The following is a 22,500-nucleotide window of genomic DNA, read 5'->3' as shown; positions in this document are numbered from 1 at the left end:
AGTATACAGTTATATTGTGGTGAACATTTACAGTACAGTCAGTGTAGGTACAGTATAATGAAATGGTGGAATGGAAACACCACCTATAGCCTGGGCGATCAGACGGTCTGGTTGCGTGGCGAATCATTGGTGTGGAGACTGGACTTAACCCATTTTGGGAGGGTTCCCCTTTTGGTGTTAGCATTATGTTATGCTTTAGCTATTGAAAAATAGCAGATCTACAAGCTCATAGCGCGCCACCAAGTGGCGCGCTACGAGCTTGTAGGTCTGCTATTTTTGAAAAAAATCGAAGAACGACTGGCATAGAAACAGCTTTTTCAGAAAACTGTCAGGATGTAGAAGACATTTTTAGAATCTGATCTCAGGTCAAAATGGCTTAAGAACAGTGTCACATAGCCATCATTTTCTATCGTTTTTTTTACCTGTTAGATTCATGTATCATCATTTCTGTACAGTAACAGGAAATAAAACAAAAACAGCAGATCTACAAGGCCACAAGGTTCAGTGGTCTTTTCAACCAAGATCAAATCAGGCATCAGTGTGTTGTGTTGATGGAAGTCAATACGCTTTGACTCATCAACTTTGACTCATCAACTCATCAACCAATTTCACAGCATTTTACAGCAAAAACAGCTAGCAATAAATAAATAAATAGAATCGGCAGAATCATCTTCTTATTAATTAAAACTCGATTAAAATGTGTACAGTACAGAATTGGGACAAAGGGAGAACAAACTGCAGTACCGTGTCTCCCCCTTCTGGTGGATATACAGAGGTGCAACATCACAACGGAAACATCCAGGAGTAGGAAATGAGACATCTCAAAGTCTCTACCAGTCCAGGAGTATGACTTAGAGCAGTCGTTCTTGCAGTCGTCCATCCGGGGACCCCCAAGGGTCAGTGACGGATCAACCCCTCTCAAGGCCCTGGCGCTTCACCAAATCAAAAGGCCCTACAGATTCAGCCAATGAATTAATTAACATGCTTGCGTTCAGCGCATATCCACCACTGCCTGCGCTGCCCGCTGACACACAAGACTCTGCTAAACTATTATGTAAGGACTAGGAGATTACTTTATGGTTATTAATACAGTCATTAACAAGAAACATGCATGGCAATGATGAGATGGGGAAAAAACGATGCTGTTTCCTGTATTTTCTTATACTGTATTCAACAGCCAAACAGCTGATTGATGCACCACGCATATCATACCTTCCTGAAAAAAGTCCTGAGCTTACAAGCGAAACAAAAAGCTGCCTCCTTAATAGGAGAATATATACAGAACCGGATGATTGAGAAAGACTTTGAAAAGCTCCACTTCTGGTGTTAATACCGTTTTTCAGATTTACAAAAGTCACCATCTCTGTTCTGGCAAGACTGGCATGGAACAGATTAATTATTGACGACAAGCAACCTAGCTGTGGGAGCAACGTCACTGAAAACTTTCATAATAGCAATTAAATTAATTTACTCACGAGTGCTGAAATCGTGAAATGGAGGATGTAAGAACACACTTTTGTTGGTTTAGAGCAGGGTAAATATGAAGTTTTGCGCCAAGGTCTTGTGTTTATGTTGTCGCAACAATGAACACGTTGGTCTGAGCGAGGGGGCCTTCCTGAGCGAGGGGGCTTCTGACGGCGTTGCTTACTCGCTTCCCCTCTGTCAGTGACGGAGGAGGAAACCGACCGCCCCCACACGTTCACAACCGTTTGGGAGCTTGTAGGTCTGGTACAATTCTTTTCAAATGGAGGTCTGTGGCCAAATACATACCCATTACCTTGGGGTCCGGGTCCTTGACATGAGAACCACGGATCTAGAACCTTTACCAGGAGTAGGAACTGAGACATCTACTGTACAGCTTTCACCAGAAGTTGGTCTTATGACATATTTAGAGTGTGAATTATCACACAGTATACTGGGCTTCATGCGCCAACCGTTCTTAAGAAGTTCTTAAGAGGAAATTTGTTCTTAGACCCACTTAGGAAGTTTTTAAGAAGGTTTTGGGATCCCTCAATCTTTTCTTAGCTGTGATTTGTTCGTAGGTAAGAACAGAATCTACGCACACTGTGGAGCACTCTTAGGGTGCCTTTTTCGTTCTTAAGTGCAATCTGAAAACATAAAGGGAAAACAGCGCCATCTGCATGATGCTCAAAGTTTGGTCTGAGGACCTCAAGGGGTCCTTGAGGAAGTTCCAGGCAGTCCACAGCAAAATATGGAATATTTTACCACTTTAATCCCATTTTATACTTTGAAAATAGCCAATCTACAAGCTCACAAACGCGTCCCATTACTGCGCATTTTGAGCTTGTAGATCGGCTATTTTCAAAACATTTTGATAAATCTTCAAAACATTACCCTAGCAGAAAATATTTTCATATGTGGGTCTGCAGAATGCATGTCAATTTGGGGGTCCTTGGCATGAAAATGTTTGAGAACCACTGGTTTAGAGTTCACAACCCAACCCAAACAAACGCACCATACCCACCACATAACCCCCCCCCCCCCCCCCCAGTTGACTATTGTGAGATAAATAATAAAATACATTCATGAATATTGAAAATATTGAAATATTGAAAATGTGAAAATTTCTGTTCACTTCAGTACCTCCACAGTATTATTGATTTTTAATGTTTGGAGTCTGGTGTTCCACCATAGTTTAGGTATTAGTTTAGGTATTCTTGACTTCACTCAAATTTATTTCTATGTGTGAGGTCCTGTGAGCTGCAATCACACACAGGTGTGACTGCAGGCAAGGCCATGGCGTCATGCAAAACTACACCCACCTGGGTGAACACAGGTAGGAAAGTGAATTCCCAATGCCTTATATGGGATTGGTGGGGCGGTTCCCTATGGTAATTAGGATGCTAATTAGGATATGTGGGGCGTCTACCTATGATAATTTGAATTAACTGGCACACCCCTTCAAGTTACGAGGATTTGGATTCATCATCATAAGAACATGCTTACGAACAATTCTGCCTACTTAAGAACGTTTCATGAATCTGACTGGACTTCTCTTAGGAATTCACTTAGGAAGAAATGTAAGAGGAAAAGTTAGGAACTTATTGGCGCATGAGGCCCATGTACTTTGTCCTTGTGTGCGTTGACCCGTTTCTTCCCCTTACATCCCCTTACATACCATGCCATACCTCAGGATGGCAGTAGAGGATCAGCTTGTGTTATCTCTTTGGCTTCCTGACAAGTTTAACCATACTTTATTATACCTTACATGTGTACATGGAATTGAATTAGCCTTTTTTAACAATATACAAAAAAATATGTATATTTTTTGTAACGTATCTATAAATATTCAAAATATACCGTAAGACTATTAGCCACTATTACATTTTTGAGATGCATGTGGGTATTGAATTTGAAAGGTCATCCTTGTTTTGTACTTCTGCCTACAGAATAAGGGATGCAGTACTTAGTGTTGTATTTTCTAAACGACCCTCGTCTGGTTCTGACAGACGGGTAGTGTGTGCAGGCTGGGTGGTGTCTGGTTCTGACAGACGGGTAGTGTGTGCAGGCTGGGTGGTGTCTGGTTCTGACAGACGGGTAGTGTGTGCAGGCTGGGTGGTGTCTGGTTCTGACAGACGGGTAGTGTGTGCAGGCTGGGTGGTGTCTGGTTCTGACAGACGGGTAGTGTGTGCAGGCTGGGTGGTGTGTGATAATTCGGTTTAATATTCCTTTAGCACGGCGACTGCGGCAGCGGGCCCGGGAGAACAATAACGCGACACGAGACAGTATCACGCTAAAGGTTCACAACAGGAAACATATAAAGTGCTGGATCATAATGACATGACAAGATATGAGACAAAGTCAGCAAAATTAATGCAGTGAGGCTGACCTTGCTGGCGCTGGCGCTGAGATGTCTCTCGTAGCCTATCTATAAAGTATGCTACAGTACAGGCAGTACACAATACATATCAAGTACACTGTATCTCAAGTTCAAGTACACAGACTTAGATGTACGGGCAACTCATGATATAACAGTTAGTTTAGACAGTTTTTGGTTTAGACTAGTCATTGGTTAGACCAGTCATTAGTCCTACAACTACAACATATCTCAAACCCTCACCCCTAAACCTAACCTCCCACGGGGCAGCACACCTAAACCTAACCTTAACCCATGTCTAACCAATGACTAGTCTAAACTAAGTATGCACCCCCAGAATAAGTTTATAGACAGACAGACAGACAGACAGACAGACAGACAGACAGACAGACAGACAGACAGACAGACAGTATGGTGCCGCGCCTCAGCCAAAACGAGGCAAGCCCGGTGCATCACAGGAGCAGGACAACAGCATCATTATGTAGAGAAGACACTGGAGCAGCTCGGGACAATTTAAGACTCTTTTATTAAGGTGCTAAGTAAGTAATGATGTAATGATGGCATCTTGACTTGGCTCATGACTATGAGATCTGTATCAAAAAGGGGGTTTAAGATAAGAAGTGTTCCTGTGTGAAAACAACACAAGTAAGTTCAGGAGGTATCCAGCTGCAGTTCAGGAGGTATCCAGCTGAAGTTCAGGAGGTATCCAGCTGCAGTTCAGGAGGTATCCAGCTGAAGTTCAGGAGGTATCCAGCTGCAGTTCAGGAGGTATCCAGCTGAGGCCAGATACAAACTATCTGGAAGCAGAAAAGAAATAACTTCATACAGTAGATGTCCTGGAAAGAAACTTTACTTAAGTTAATGTTCCTGGTCGTTTCTACAAACCTATTTTGGTGCAAGACTATCTCTCTCTCTCTCTCTCTCTCTCTCTCTCTCTCTCTCTCTCCTCTCTCTCTCTATTCCTCTATTCCTCTATTCCTCTCTCTCTCTCTCTCTCTCTCTCTCTCTCTCTCTCTCTCTCTCTCTCTCTCTCTCTTCCTCTATTCCTCTCTCTCTCTCTCTCTCTCTCTCTCTCTCTCTCTCTCTCTATTCCTCTATTCCTCTATTCCTCTCTCTCTCTCTCTCTCTCTCTCTCTCTCTCTCTCTCTCTCTCTCTCTCTCTCTCTCTCTCTTCCTCTATTCCTCTCTCTCTCTCTCTCTCTCTCTCTCTTCCTCTATTCCCCCCCTCTCTCTCTCTCTTTCTGTGTCTGTCTGTCTCTCTCTCTCTTCCTCTATTCCCCTCTCTCTCTCTCTCTCTCTCTCTCTCTCTTTCTGTGTCTGTCTCCCTCTCTCTCTCTCTCTCTCTCTCTCTCTCTCTCTCTCTCTCTTCCTCTATTCCTCTCTCTCTCTCTCTCTCTCTCTCTCTCTCTTTCTGTGTCTGTCTGTCTCTCTCTTCCTCTATTCCTCTCTCTCTCTCTCTCTCTCTCTCTCTCTCTCTCTCTCTCTCTCTCTCTCTCTCTCTCTCTCTCTCTTCCTCTATTCCCCCCCTCTCTCTCTCTCTTTCTGTGTCTGTCTGTCTCTCTCTCTCTTCCTCTATTCCCTCTCTCTCTCTCTCTCTCTCTCTCTCTCTCTCTCTCTCTCTCTTTCTGTGTATGTCTGTCTCTCTCTCTCTCTTCCTCTATTCCCTTCTCTCTCTCTCTCTCTCTCTCTCTCTCTCTCTCTCTCTCTCTCTCTCTCTCTCTCTCTCTCTCTCTCTCTCTTTCTGTGTCTGTCTGTCTCTCTCTCTCTTCCTCTATACCCTTCTCTCTCTCTCTCTCTCTCTCTCTCTCTCTCTCTCTCTCTCTCTCTCTCTCTGTGGTTCCCACGCTCCACAGACCAATCATTGGTTGGGATTTATTCTTTTAGACCGAGGAAGCCGATAACAGATAACACCCTGTTATCACACGCCCAGACTGCAAACACAGCAGCAAAATGGCTTGCACATTTTATTAAGCTTCACAAGTGTCACTGATTGGAAAGACGTATGATGTGAATGGAATAGAATAGAATAGAATAGAATAGAATAGAATAGAATAGAATAGAATAGAATAATGGGGTTTCGGCTGTTCTGTAGCTTTGTCCTAGTCTGTTGTATTGTGTTGCGTGAGCTCAGTGACATTAACCCATTAAAACCGGGAAAGCATCATTTCAGCATTGGCTATTCAAAGAATAGTATAGATATTCAAGCTTAGTGCATCTGCTGTTTTTGAACATTTTGTGACGAATGATGAATACGTTTGAATTTTTGAACACAAATCCTTTCTGGTAGGGTTCCCTGGCACAAAACATTAACAGGGGTCCACGGCCAAATATACATGAATTTGGGGGTGATGCAAGACAGCAGAATCAGAATGGATGGGAGGGAGTTGTAGTACTGTTTGATGTCCACAGGGGTCAGTGTGGCGTCATCAGCAGTTTGCTCTTGCACTGCAATTACAGGTCCACTTGGAGACATTCTGCAGTAGTATATGAATATGTAGATTATATATAGACTGGCCTACATTGCCTATTCACTAAGATAAGTATGTGTACTGTTGAGTCACGTTTTATGGTTGTGTGTCCAAACCTGGCTCCATGACTTAACCATTTTAACTTGTACATATTTATTTTTTTACGACAAATGGCGAACATAGCTGATGTACAATCTCACAAGGTGTTACATCGTGATGATTTGTGAGCTTGTAGATCTTCTATTTTAACTGTTGCAAACCTATTGGCAGGCAAGCATCTTTTCGGCTATTTTCAGCACAAGGCCCTATCCTGGACGCGGAGGGGCCTTTCCTCCCCGGTCACACACGATTGGCAACGCCCCCCCTTCTGTGACGCAAAAGATAATTATAAAAGTATAACTAACAATACAACTGTATGGTACAGTACAGTAAAGGTGGCCTTACACTAGCCGATTTTTTTCAATCTGAAATCTGATAGCACCACACACTACAGGATAATCGGAGCGGGGCACTTTGAGCGGTCGGGCACCCCCCGAGCGTCAAAAATGCCCGATTATCGGCTAGTGTAAGGCCACCTTAACTATCACAATAAAAGTGTAGTTGTAACGCTCGGTTCACACGGTTGTGATTTTTTTTACGCCACTCGGCCCACCTGGTGAGACTACAGCAGTAGTTGGGCAAAAAAACAGTTACCATGAGAGAGGTACGTGCGCCGTCTCTGGCTGGCATGAGCAACGAGAGGCATCTCAGAGCGAGCCGTAAGGCCAGCGTTGCGATGGCCGCTATAGCCGCCTCAGCCCCTGCCCTTTTACCCTTCTGTAAAACAACTGAGAGACAGCTGCCCTCTCCAGACCACGAACGCAGCATTTACTATGGTGATAGAAATGCAAAACGCCACTCCTTTCCATGCCATGCAGCCCGAAGGCAGCATGCAGGAGAATTGCTTTTTCTCCGAAGTCTCCTGAACTTGGAACGCAGCATTTTGTGTTGAACAGATTTGTTTTGAAATCGTACAACGCATCTCCAGTAGATAAAGAGTGCAGGGTTGCGCCACCGAAAATAGCTGATCTACAAGCTCTCAACGTGTCGCAGGAGCTTGTAGATCTGCTATTTTCGCTATTTTGGTCCAAAAGTGCCCTCTTACGGGATTTCAGCCCCTGCCTCTCTTAACACTCTCTGCACGTCCCTGCTCAGCGCTGTTCGAGTTATGTACCGATGGGCACAAAATCGTAAAGTTCCCCCCACATAAACAAAGTAAACGCACTTCACGATTATTAGACAATTAAGGAAATAATTGATAGTTGCAGAATGTTTAACCCATTTTGACCTGACATCGAAATTTAAATCATGACAGTTTTCTGAAAAAACCCATGTTTCTATATCAGTCGTTCTCAAACATTTTCATGTCAAGGACCCCCAAAAATTATATGTAATTGGCCTCCGACCCCCATCTGAAAATATGTTGTTCCATGCAGGGACCGCCAGAAGCAAAGATTTGAGTTCGATCTGAAAGAATATATATTCAAAGATGTCCGCCACATTTTCACGATTTTTCCAAAATAGCAGACCTACAAGCTCGTAGCGCGCTATGAGCTTGTAGATCTGCTATTTTTCAATAGCTAAAGTATAACATATAATGCTTAAAACACCTAAAAGGATTCCCGCCCAAAATGGGTTAAAGCAATGCGGTCACAAGCTGTCAAGAAAATAATACATGTACTAGAGTCCCCACTGATAACGTGTGTGCTGCTCTTGCTCTTGTAGCTCTTGTATATGTTACTAATGGAGGTTTTACAACGAGCGACGTAAGGCTACAGGACAGTACAGTACATAAGAGACCTAGTTAGGGCATTAGGAGTCGCTTCCACATGAAATAAGGCTGTGCTGTCAACGCCCACACCAATGTTCTCTGCATGTGTTCTGCTGCTGTGCACTCTAAACCCTCGAAGACACACACACACACACGCACGCACGCACACACACATTCAAATACACATGTGAAACTCATGCATGCATACATGCATATAGACACGCTGTCTCAGTCTAATACGTGTTCAAATATACATTATACACACACACACACACACACACACACACACACACACACACACACACACACACACACACACACACACACACACACACACACACACACACACACACGGTGCATGCATGCATACTGTATGCATACATTTGTGCTTACACGATACTGCACGGGAAAGACACACATGCACTGATGCACACAAAATGATATACATGTGTACATGCTGTATATACGCACACATGCAGGCAGGAATTACACACACGGGCACTTCAAATGCACCTCCGACAACCTCTCAAAACACATACAAAGTCCACATGCAATATAGGCATTTAGGAAAGAACTAAACACCCAAGTGCGCGCGCTCACACACACACACGCACACACACACACACACACACACACACACACACACACACACACACACACACACACACACACGCGCTCTCTCCAGGAGTGTCCTGTGAGAGAGTGTGCAGCAGCAGCATGCTACACTCTTTTGCACTCCTTGCTTTCTACTCGCACAGCCAAGCAGCCTTTGATGGTCACTTGAACAGGCACCATGTAATATTTATGAACCTTCTCTCCTCTGAGGCCTTGAGGCCTGTTGGTCCTCATGGAGATTAGCTGTAGCATAGTACCGCTACAGCATGAAATCCCCATTATCTTAACCCATTTTGGGCGGGAACCCCGTTTGGTGTTTTAAGCATTAATTAATTTAGCTATTGAAAAATAGCAGATCTACAAGCTCGTAGCGCGGCACCGAGTGCCGCACTACGAGCTTGTAGGTCTGCTATTTTTGAAAAATCGTGAAAATGCAATGCAAATCTTTGAATAAAAATTCTTTCAGAGCCAACATTAACTCAAATCATTGCTTCTGGGGTGTCCCTGGAACAACATACTTTCAGATGGGGGTCGGCGGCCAAATACATATAATTCTAGTTGTCCTTGACATGAAATAGTTTGAGAAGCACTGACATAGAAACATAGGGTTTTTCAAAAAAAAACTGTCATGATTTAGAAGACATTTTGTAGAATGGGTCTCGGTCGAAATGGGTTAATATCCTCCCATCAGGTCCGCAGGGCTTTGGAAGAGCTTAGGCTAGCAAAAACCAGCATGGTCTCTTAAAAGGATAAGTATGTTGTTTTTGTTTAGTTACTTTATTTTTTTTTCTTTATAGGGGTCGGGTCCTATTTTCTCAGTTGTATCCATTATTGCTGATAAGTTGTAATCGAAATGCTGTCGCCAGTGGCGTGCACAGACATTTAGAGGGGCAGGTGCTCAAGTTATGTTATGTTATGCTTTAGCTATTGAAAAATAGCAGATCTACAAGCTCATAGCGCGCCACCGAGTGGCGCGCTACGAGCTTGTAGGTCTGCTATTTTTGAAAAACCAAAAAAAAAGGGCAGGGGGTGCTCTAGCACCCCCTAGTGTCTATCTGTGCACGCCACTGGCTGTGGCTTTATTCCAGTGGTGTAAAGTGACTAGGTACTAAGTACTGTACTTGAGTAAACATTTGAGGTACAGTATTTGTACTGTACTTTATTTCAGGTTTCCAATACTATTACTTCTACTCCACTACATCTCAGAGGCAAATATTGTACTTTTATACTCCACTACATTGCAATGCGTCGCGATGGGCCGCATTGTGAGCTTGTAGATCTGCTATTTCCAATAGATGTTTATACATTTTGAAAATGGGACGTTCTGCATAATGAGTACTTTTACTTTAGGTACTTCAAGTACATTTTTATTCCAAAACATTTGTACTTCTACTCAAGCACATTTTGAATTCCAGACTTTTACTTGTAACGGAGTACTTCTACATTGGAGTATTGATACTTTTACTTAAGTAAAACATGCAAGTACTTTTTCCACCACTGTCTGATAAGTTGTAATAGAAATGCTGTCGCTTCTTTCATGGTTGAATAGAACTTCACATGCAGGAGACACTCTCTTCCTTCCACACAGCTGTCAAATACAATGTAATGAACTTCACATGCAGGAGACACGCCCTTCCTTCCACACAGCTGTCAAATACAATGTAATGAACTTCACATGCAGGAGACACGCCCTTCCTTCCACACAGCTGTCAAATACAATGTAATGAACTTCACATGCAGGAGACACGCCCTTCCTTCCACACAGCTGTCAAATACAATGTAATAAACTTCACATGCAGGAGACACGCCCTTCCACGCAACTGTCAAATACAATGTAATGAACTTCACATGCAGGAGACACGCCCTCTTCCACACAGCTGTCAAATACAATGTAATGAACTTCACATGCAGGAGACACGCCCTTCCTTCCACGCAGCTGTCAAATACAATGTAATGAACCTCACATGCAGGAGACACGCCCTTCCTTCCACACAGCTGTCAAATACAATGTAATGAACATTATAGCGTGTTTATTCTGTTTGACACATTTATGACTGAGACCACATTCTACAAATATCTTCTAAATCATGACAGTTTTCAGAAAAAAACCTATGTTTCTATATGGGTGTCAGTTCTCAAAGTTTTTCATGTCAAGGACCCCAAAAACTATAGCTAAGCCCCTCCCCAAACACAATCACAATCCAATCACAGCTAAGCATAACATGGGTTAGACAAACCTGTCCAGCAATAGTTTTCCTATATGATAAAACACATTTCTTAAAAAAGAAATGTCACGCGGATTTGGAAGAGATTTTGAAGGTCTGGTTCCAAAAACGAACCAGTGTTTAATGTGTAAAATCCATGATATTTACATTGGACTGAATGAGCCCGGCTGGAAAGTGTCCAAGTGGTAGAGGCCGGGTCTTAGCTATAGGTCCATTGGCCGCCGACAACCATCTGAAAATATGTTGTTCCAGGGACCCCCCAGAAGCAAAGATTTGAGTTAACCCATTTAGGCCTGACGTCGAAATAAAAAAAACGTTCGCTCTGAAAGAATATATATTCAAAGATTTGTGCCGCATTTTTACGATTTTTCAAAAATAGCAGACCTACAAGTTCATAGCGCGCCACTCGGTGGCGCGCTATGAGCTTGTAGATCTGCTATTTTTCAATGGCTTAAAGTATAACATAATGCTTAGTTAAAACACCAAAAGGGGTTCCCGCCCAAAATGGGTTAAAAACGTTCGCTTTGAAGTTTGCGCCACATTTTCATGATATTTCAAAAATAGCAGATCTACAAACTCGTATGTTTGTCAGATTTGCATTTGTTAGCCACAGTGATTACAGTAGATGAAACTCAAAATTGACATCATTTTATATATTATTCGTATGCAGTCGGTGTGAATGAAACAAGTAGGAAAATGGAATTTATTTTCCTTTTTTTTGTATCCTTCAAGAGACAACGCTGTTATACAGTATCTGCGCTAATCCCCTACATCGGAAATTCTATATACAGTAATTATAAAGTAATGAACGTCAGTGAAAAAGACGTACGACACTATTCTTCTGAAATCCAGTTTCCCCACAATCATGTGTGGTTGTACGTATTTTAATTTTCACATGACCTGATTCTGGACCCTGACCCGGTTAACCTACTGTAGCTTAACTTTAGCTTTAGCGCACTCTGCCAAGACGCTGCCTGTCATGTCTGCTGAAAAACTACATTAAACACATTCATTATTGAGCTACATCTTGCTAACGCATAAGTGCTTTGTGCAGTGTACTGTGTGTGTGTGTGTGTGTGTGTGTGTGTGTGTGTGTGTGTGTGTGTGTGTGTGTGTGTGTGTGTGTGTGTGTGTGTGTGTGTGTGTGTGTGTGTGTGTGTGTGTGTGTGTGTGTGTGTGTGTGTGTGTGAGTGAGTGAGTGAGACTGCATGGGCAGTGGGCACCGACGAACATGGGTGGGCTTGTGTCAATTTGTGTGTGCATTTCTAGTCAGTGCGTGCTCGAATTGTGCATATACCCGTGCATGAGTGAATGAGGACGTGTGTGCGTGTGCGTGTGCATGTGCTTGTGTGCGTCCCTGGTGAACAGCCTCAGAAACGGCAGCTCCAGCCGTGCTGTGCCTCTGGTAATTGGATGCAACTTCCCAACTTGAACAGCAACAACATCTGCCCCCGGTTCCAGACTCACATTTTACATTGGTTGCACTAGTGTGCCTAACTTTTGCATCAGCAGCACATAATTCAAGTGCATTAACGGTATCTTAGTTTGTCTTTGGTATTATTATCATTGTTGCACAGTACTTTGTAACCTGACTCCGCCAGATGGGGCAGCAGAGAGTAGAGTCAGGTTAAGTACTTTGTGGACCTCACCAAATTTCTGTTGGCTTCTTCTTGTAGCTGCATGAGTAGTATAGTGTACAAACATAACCAGTTGTTTCTTCTTTTGTTTTGCCTTTATTGATAGATTTACAGTAGGTTGACAGGAAACAGGGAGAGAGATTGGGACACACAGCAACGGTAAATCGGGATCGGGACTCGATTTACCAGCCTAGGTGCTCGGACCGCTAGGCCGGCCCGGGCCTACCAGTTTCTTCTTAAGGTGCACCAAAAGCATTTGGTCTCTGTCCGTCGGAAACCTCTTCATGTGTCCAAAACTGTTACTTTTCAGTATTCAAATTCGAAAAAAGTAGCAGATCTATACAAGCTCAAAACGCACCGCTTCTCGCCGTGCTTTGAGCCTGTGGATCTGTTACTTTTTATACGTTTGTGTGACGCTGTAATATGGATCAAGTAGGGCGCTAATATACTGGCCGACAGTATCAGTCTCACTCACAGCATTTTTCTTGAAATCACACCCGTGTGAACTGAGTGGGTCCTCGGAACTTCCAGACCCACAGGAACACGCCCAGGGTGCCAGCCCGGTTCCGGCGAGCCGCCCCGCGTCCGAAACGGTCGAGAAATGTCAGTTACCGTGTGGGTGGAATTAGCATTTAGCAGACACATCTCCCTCTCTCTCTCTCCCTCTCTCTCTCTCTCTCTCTCTCTATCTGTAATTAGCAGGCAACAGTGCAACACTATCTCTCTCTCTCTGTTCCTAGCACAACAGCGCCACTTTTGCCCCTACTGATACTCTAAACATAGGAACGGACATAGGGACAGGTACATGGACATAGGGACAGGTACGTGGACATAGGGACAGGTACGTAGACATAGGGACAGGTACATGGACATAGGGACAGGTACATGGACATAGGGACAGGTACGTGGACATAGGGACAGGTACGTGGACATAGGGACAGGTACGTGGACATAGGGACAGGTACGTAGACATAGGGACAGGTACGTGGACATAGGGACAGGTACGTAGACATAGGGACAGGTACGTGGACATAGGGACAGGTACGTAGACATAGGGACAGGTACGTGGACATAGGGACAGGTACATGGACATAGGGACAGGTACGTAGACATAGGGACAGGTACGTGGACATAGGGACAGGTACATGGACATAGGGACAGGTACATGGACATAGGGACAGGTACATGGACATAGGGACAGGTACATGGACATAGGGACAGGTACATGGACATAGGGACAGGTACATGGACATAGGGACAGGTACATGGACATAGGGACAGGTACATGGACATAGAGACAGGTACATGGACATAGGGACAGGTACATGGACATAGGGACAGGTACATGGACATAGGGACAGGTACGTAGACATAGGGACAGGTACGTAGACATAGGGACAGGTACATGGACATAGGGACAGGTACATGGACATAGGGACAGGTACATGGACATAGGGACAGGTACGTGGACATAGGGACAGGTACATGGACATAGGGACAGGTACATGGACATAGGGACAGGTACGTGGACATAGGGACAGGTACATGGACATAGGGACAGGTACATGGACATAGGGACAGGTACATGGACATAGGGACAGGTACATGGACATAGGGACAGGTACGTGGACATAGGGACAGGTACGTGGACATAGGGACAGGTACATGGACATAGGGACAGGTACGTAGACATAGGGACAGGTACGTGGACATAGGGACAGGTACGTGGACATAGGGACAGGTACATGGACATAGGGACAGGTACATGGACATAGGGACAGGTACATGGACATAGGGACAGGTACGTAGACATAGGGACAGGTACATGGACATAGGGACAGGTACATGGACATAGGGACAGGTACGTAGACATAGGGACAGGTACATGGACATAGGGACAGGTACATGGACATAGGGACAGGTACATGGACATAGGGACAGGTACATGGACATATGGACAGGTACGTAGACATAGGGACAGGTACATGGACATAGGGACAGGTACATGGACATAGGGACAGGACATAGGGACAGGTACATGGACATATGGACAGGTACATGGACATAGGGACAGGTACATGGACATAGGGACAGGTACATGGACATAGGGACAGGTACATGGACATAGGGACAGGACATAGGGACAGGTACATGGACATATGGACAGGTACATGGACATAGGGACAGGTACATGGACATAGGGACAGGTACATGGACATAGGGACAGGTACATGGACATATGGACAGGTACGTGGACATATGGACAGGTACGTAGACATAGGGACAGGTACGTAGACATAGGGACAGGTACGTAGACATAGGGACAGGTACATGGACATAGGGACAGGTACATGGACATAGGGACAGGTATATGGACATAGGGACAGGTATATGGACATAGGGACAGGTACGTAGACATAGGGACAGGTACATGGACATAGGGACATTGCTGTTCCTTGGAGTGGTTGCACCACTCAAAAATAATAATAATATTAATAACTGAATTAATCAATAGTAAACAATAGTTTTTTTTGAGTGGTGCAGCCGCTCCTATGCACAGCTTTGTGTGTGATGATTTGATTGGTTGATGTAGATGACGTTGTCATCATCACACATCATCATCATCATCATCATCATCACGAGTGTGATTTATTTTAAATCACTTGCATGTTTTATAGTTGTGATGTCACTCTGGGAGCGCTGCAGTGCACATACACACACATGACTTATTTGTTTCCCCCATCCGTATTATTTCTCCTCTAATACAGTGTACAGTATTGCCAGTGCAGCTGTGAAATGGTGTGTATATGAAGTGTATATGAAGTCAACCATTTATTTAACACAAATGATGTACTCTTAACACAACAGTGACCTCGACTCCCTCCCAACATCTCTCCCCCACTCTCTCGCTCTCGCTCTCGCTCTCGCTCTCGCTCTCGCTCTCGCTCTCTCTCTCTCTCTCTCTCGCTCTCGCTCTCGCTCTCGCTCTCGCTCTCGCTCTCTCTCTCTCTCTCTCTCTCTTTCTAGTCAAAGAGGCCAGAAACCTGGTTCCCATGGATCCTAATGGCCTGTCAGATCCTTATGTGAAACTCAAGCTGATCCCAGACCCGCGCAGCGAGAGCAAACAGAAGACCAAGACCATCAAATGCAACCTCAACCCCACCTGGAACGAGACCTTCAAGTTGTAAGAACATTTAACACTCTGTCAACTATAGAGTCAGGGAGCACAAACTGCAATTCAATCTACTATTACGCACGCGCGCGCACACACACACACACACACACACACACACACACACACACACACACACACACACACACACACACACACACACACACTTCAGCTACTCTGAAGTGAAAACCAACAACCCCAAATATGAAAATGCCTTTTTTTTGCATGATACATTATTGTTGAAATGTGTGTGTGTGTGTGTGTGTGTGTGTGTGTGTGTGTGTGTGTGTGTGTGTGTGTGTGTGTGTGTGTGTGTGTGTGTGTGTGTGTGTGTGTGTGTGTGTGTGTGTGTGTGTGTGTGTGTGTGTGTGTGTGTGTGTGTGTGTGTGTGTGTGTGTGTGCATGGCAGCCATCTAAAGGAGCACGATAAGGACCGTCGTCTGTCGGTGGAGGCGTGGGACTGGGACCTGACCAGTCGTAATGACTTCATGGGCTCTCTGTCCTTTGGCATCTCCGAACTTCACAAAATAGGAGTGGACGGATGGTAAGACGTGGCGGGAGGGAGGGAGGGATGGTACTGGTTTAACCCATTTTGGGTGGGATCCCCTTTTGGTGTTTTAAGCATTATGTTGTACTTTAGCTGTTGAAAAATAGCAGATCTACAAGCTCATAGCGCGGCACCGAGTGCCGCTCTATGAGCTTGTAGGTCTGCTATTTTTTTGAGTGGTGCAACCACTCCAAGGAACAGCAATGTCCGTGTTCACTCACCTATGTGACTCGTGTTAACCTATGTGACTCGTGTTAATGTGTGTGACTCATGTGTGACTCATGAGTACCAGTAGGGGCGCTGTTGTGGCAGAAACAGAGACAGAGAGATGCACTGTTGCCTGCTAATAAGAGAGAGAGAGAGAGAGAGAGAGGGGGGGTGGGGGGGGGGGATTTGCACCACTCAGTTCACACGGGTGTGATTTTTTTAATCGTGAAAATGTGGCGCAAATCTTTGAATATATATTCTTTCAGAGTGAACGTTTTTAACTAAAATCTTTGCTTCTGGGAGGTCCCTGGAACAACATATTTTCAGATGGGGGTCCGCGGCCAAATACAGATAATAATTCTGGGGGTCCTTGACATGAAAAAGGTTGAGTACCACTGACATAGAAACATAGGTTTTTCAGAAAACTTTTAGGATTTAGAAGATTTAGAATCGTCCTCAGGTCTAGGTGATAAGGTGACCACCTCAATGGTGGTTAGTAAAAACAAGAGACATGTGTTTGGGTGAGCGGTGAGTCGCTTACCACTGCAGGCTCAGTGACGTCATGTTGTAGTTTTCGGTGGTCACCTAATCACCTAAAACTGGAGTATGACTAGAGGGATCAGGGGTCATCAATATGTCCGTACAGTACATGGACAAAATGTGACTAAATTTGACTGAGGGACTGCCATTGGATTTTTTAGAATTTTCGTTTTTTCATATCATATGAAAGCAGGGAATCATAGCTTCAAATTGACATATTGGTTGTTCAGTTTGACCCACCAGTTTTGGAGATATGGCTTATAGAGTAATGTCTTGCAGAAAACAGCGAGTTGAGAAAACAGTCTTGAAAGGTTCACTTCTGTGGTCTCTAACATTACACCTAGCTACATGTTTAAGCATTTATTTCATATTTACATGTCGATATCAGCTCTGACACTTATTTCAGACATGCTCTAGTATGTGAAGAGTCTGCCTGTGCTATTAACTCATTTTTGAAAAAAAACTTTTTCTCCTCTGGTGAAAAGCTGGAATGTGCGCGATGGCAGTCTCAGTCAAATCTGGTCACAAATGTGTCCATGGCAAAGACTTGGTCTTGTCCGTGGGAAAGTTTTTGCACACCATTCTAATGCTCTTATTTTGATCATGAGACACAAATTACTGAAAGTCTCCAGGTTTCCATCAGAATGTGTCTGACACTTATTTACTACAACACTATTATGGCATATTAGGAGTCCAACTAGTACTAGTGGTTCTCAAACGTTTCATTTGCAAGGACCCCGTTAACTGATAACAAATGGACCCTTATGGGTCCATTTCGACCTTTACGGGTCAATTTGTGTCCATTTCGCCTTTCGTAGTTCAGTGTACCGGAATCGTACTCGGAAGGTGCCAATGTAATTTTATAGGCACCATTTAATGGACAGATCACACACGCGTTGGACACAATATTGTTGGAATTGAACAATAGCACGTATCGGACCTGCTCTAGTGATTTTTTTTTAAGGCTCAAGGTTCCTCAGGCTCAGACAGAGTTGGGCAAGACAGCTTTTTCTGTCAATGGCCCAACCTCGTGGAATGAACTTTAAAATTCCTTAAAACTGAGCTCCCTGCCATCCGTCGGTCAGTTCAAAGGAATGCTCCAGAACATTTTTCACCGTGATTGCTCCTGCTTCAATTGATTTATTTTACTGTTTTTTCTTCATTTAAGTTCCTTTGTAATTTTATCCTGATTTATAATGTTGTGTTGATGTATTGTTTTGACTGTATTTGTGAATTGTAACCTCGGCTACATTGAAAATGAGGGCTTGCCCTCAACTGTATTTCTGAGTATAAATAAAGGTGATAATGATGATGATGAATAAAAATGAGTGCTGCACGGGCCTGCTAAATGGAGGGCTGAAAGCAGACCTGCATGTGCAGAGAGCAAACATCCACCTAGTGCTGGAGGCGTGCGTGCGTGCGTGCGTGCGTGCGTGCGTGCGTGCGTGCGTGCGTGCGTGCGTGCGCGCATCCGTCCATATACCGGTAGTTTATTTGTTGACTATGAATCAGGCTTATGAACTGGGTCTTAACACTGAGAAACGCTTCTCACAGTAACGGTGTCAGACATCCAGCATTTACTGCGTTTGTTATTTACTCCTAAGATATTTATATCTCTGTGGTCTGTTGATTTCATGGTGCCGTAGAGTTGTTGTACGATGACTCTGCACCTTTCCCGCACAAGGACATCAGTTTGTTCTCGGGAGGAATTATGTTTCCAAGGCTTTAAAAAAAAAAACCCACACACACTTGCCCTGAGCACAGTGCACTGCTCTTTATGGTCGTTGAAAACCAATCATTAGATTTGTCATGATTGAAGCCACCTGCAACACACTTACTTGATTATTCGCCATGGGTTCTCTGGCCTTCTCCAGTCTTGGTAAATGCCAAAAGTCTGGTAGAATTAGCAAGATACAGAGGCATAGATGGAGGATTTCTCTATTTCTCTATATCTTGCTCTGTTGTGCCTATCCTCTGTCCTCTCTCAACATCCTATATCATCTCTGGTGCTGTCCAGAGAGAAGAGACGTTTTTTGGTGAATCCGCAAAAGTTTTTAATTGTATTGCCGTTTCAAAGGTGCATACGTTTAGACATACTAACAGTCCGACAGGCATTAGTCCGACAACACCGTCGCTCCCGACATGCGCGGCCGGTTCCAACTAACACGTGTGGGGTTAAAACTCACCCGTGGCTCCTGACATGCGTGGCAGGTTACAACTCACCCGTGGCTCCCAACATGCGTGGCAGGTTACAACTCACCCGTGGCTCCTGACATGAGTGGCAGGTTACAACTCACCCGTGGCTCCTGACATGAGTGGCAGGTTACAACTAACCCGTGGCTCCTGACATGAGTGGCAGGTTACAACTCACCCGTGGCTCCTGACATGAGTGGCAGGCTACAACTCACCCGTGGCTCCTGACATGAGTGGCAGGTTACAACTCACCCATGGCTCCTGACATGCGTGGCAGGTTACAACTCACCCGTGGCTCCTGACATGAGTGGCAGGTTACAACTCACCCGTGGCTCCCGACATGCGTGGCAGGTTACAACTCACCCGTGGCTCCCGACATGCGTGGCAGGTTACAACTCACCCGTGGCTCCCGACATGCGTGGCAGGTTACAACTCACCCGTGGCTCCCGACATGCGTGGCAGGTTACAACTCACCCGTGGCTCCCGACATGAGCGGCAGGTTACAACTCACCCGTGGCTCCCGACATGAGCGGCAGGTTAAAACTAACATGTGTGGGGTTAAAACTAACCCATGGCTCCCGACATGCGCGGCCGGTTCCAACTAACACGTGTGGGGTTAAAACTCACCCGTGGCTCCCGACATGCGTGGCAGGTTCCAACTGACCCGTGGCAGGTTAAAACTAACCCTCCCGGTTCCCGGTTGGTGCTGTAGAAGCTACTGAGCGCTCCTACTGTATACGACCACCGTCAGCAACAAGTGGACATGGAGAACAGCATTCTCTGTCTGTTATTGTTCTATATGTCTTCTCTCTTTCTTTGTTGTGCTTTGTGGCAGCTACAGCGCCACTTACAGGCCAGGCATAATATTTAGATTTTTTTGTAAACGTCTCTGATGTGGCCTCTCTCTCCCTCCATCACTCCTCCCTATATCTCCGTCGCTCCCCCCCCCCCCCCCCCCCCCCCCCCCCCCCCCCCCTCCCATTTCCTCTTTTTGCTGACATGACCGTGTCATTTTTTTTAATGAGATGCCAGCATCCGAGGTGGAATGGGAGAGATGCCATTAGAAATCAGATCCTGTGTGTGTGTGTGTGTGTGTGTGTGTGTGTGTGTGTGTGTGTGTGTGTGTGTGTGTGTGTGTGTGTGTGTGTGTGTGTGTGTGTGTGTGTGTGTGTGTGTGTGTGTGTGTGTGTGTGTGTGTGTGTGTGTGTGTGCGTGTGTGTGTGTGTGTGTGCGCGTGTGCGTGTGCGTGCGTGCGTGCGTGCGCGTCTCCGGATCCCTGTGCCTGCTGGCACTGCAAGCTCTCAGACAGACTACACACAGAGACAGAGAGAGAAAGAGAGACACGAAGCTTTGATTGTTGTCTGTATTGGTTGTTTGTTTATTAATACTTTGTATCCAGCAGTGACTGGAGGCTGACGTGCTACATACTGTACTGTACAACATGCTAACAAGCTAACAGTATTTGCCAACATCAGCTCATCAATACTCTGCTGTATATACCTATTTTTGAAATAATGACTCTTCCTTCCTTCCTTTCTTGCTTCCTTGCTTTTCTCACTCTATCCATCTATCTCCTTATTTCTGCCTTTCATCACCTTTCACCCTATTCCCCATCTCCTCATCCCTGTGTCTGTCCTTCTCACCCTCTCTCTCTCTCTCTCTCTCTCTCTCTCTCTCTCTCTCTCTCTCACCCTCTCTCTCTCTCTCTCTCTCTCTCTCTCTCTCTCTCTCTCTCTCCCTCTCTCTCTCTCTCTCTCTCTCTCTTTCTCTCTGTCTCTCTCCCAGGTTTAAGATGCTCTCTCAGGAGGAGGGGGAGTACTTCAATGTTCCTGTAGCTCCTGAAGGAGATGAGGAAGGCAATGAGGAACTACGGGAGAAGTTTGAGGTGTGTGTGTGCGTGTGTGTGTGCGTATAGGGGGGGGCTCTATCCTCAAGTTCATAATCTTCAGACATTCAATGGGACACAGTCTCCAGAATGGTGAATAACTGCGTGACTTGGCTGTCCTACATGGTAAGGCTGTCCTACATGGTAAGGCTGTCCTACATGGTAAGGCATCTGTCCTACATGGTAAGGCTGTCCTACATGGTAAGGCTGTCCTACATGGTAAGGCAGCATGTGCTACTGTATAACACATTCTGAGGAAGCCAGCAGGAGACTGTGTTACTCATGCATGTCTACTTGTATCCATGTATTCCATTACTGAGTGAAAACGGCCAACACATTTTGACGCTATAAACACTAATGGTTAATGTATAGTTTGTTAAACGACTGTCATGCAATGAAGTACAGATACATTTTGTTTTATCGCACACACTAGTGGTGTAAAGCAGTGGTTCCCAAACTTTTTCGTGTCAAGGACCCCCAAATCAACATTTATTAGGCCACGGACCCCCCATTTGAATACATACAGTATGCCAGTTTACGGCTCTAGCAGTGATTCCGAAACATATTAATTTCATGGACCCCCAGTTTCACAGGCATTATACCCCCGATTTAATGGCATTTCTATCTCTGGTACCCCAATTTATATTGTAAAACCACTGTTAATTTAACTCAGAGAGTGAACAAATGCCATTTGTACACTCTCTGAGTTACAGACCCATAAGGGTCCATTTGGTTCCTTATATCTCTAATTGAGCTAGGTACCCCCTGGAACCCCCTCAAGTACCCCTAGGGGTCCCCGGACCCCACTTTGGGAACCCATGGTGTAAAGTAACCAAGTATAGGCCTACATTTACTCAAGTGCTGTACTTACAGTTAATACACATTTGAGGTATCTTTTTTAATATTGCCAAACCGCACCAATGCAGCTAGTCGCAACTTGAACTCTTTGCAACAAAACAGTTTTTAAGGTCAATCGCACCAATGCAACTCCTTGCAAGTGGGGATAATGGTTTTCCTGGTGGGTGCTGATGGGTGGTGATCCACCTGAATTTAAGCCGCACCCACAGCTGTAGTTGTATGATAAAGGGGGAGGGGTTAGGGGAGGGGCTGATAATGTGATGTCACTATATTACTGTTTTTTTCATTGGCACGTTTGACTGTCAAGGGTCCACCCTCCAGGAAGAAACCCTAAATACAAAGGGAATACATCATTGCACATAAAAACGACTCCAGGGTGTCTAATGAAGTACTGTCACCTCATAGACAAAAACTGCACTCCATCTTTAAGATTACTAAGAGTACTTTCTATGTTTGTACATTTTGATAGTTGATACTAATACGCTTGTACTCTTACTGAAGTAAA

At 44.8% G+C, this 22,500-nt stretch overlaps 1 protein-coding gene across 1 annotated transcript in view; it reads left to right on the top strand.

Moving 5' to 3' along the window:
* The window catches only part of prkcbb (protein kinase C, beta b), a 164,076-nt gene that overhangs the window by 88,579 nt on the left and 52,997 nt on the right, over positions 1-22,500 (top strand). Inside the window, exons 7-9 of the mRNA XM_079521676.1 lie at positions 15,621-15,777; positions 16,175-16,309; positions 21,038-21,137. Of these exons, the coding sequence (XP_079377802.1) occupies positions 15,621-15,777; positions 16,175-16,309; positions 21,038-21,137 (392 nt within the window). The remainder of the gene's footprint in view (positions 1-15,620; positions 15,778-16,174; positions 16,310-21,037; positions 21,138-22,500) is intronic.

Source organism: Electrona antarctica (genome assembly GCF_951216825.1).
Source record: "Electrona antarctica genome assembly, chromosome: 14".
Taxonomy (NCBI): domain Eukaryota; kingdom Metazoa; phylum Chordata; class Actinopteri; order Myctophiformes; family Myctophidae; genus Electrona; species Electrona antarctica.
This window is presented reverse-complemented; position numbering and strand designations above follow the sequence as displayed.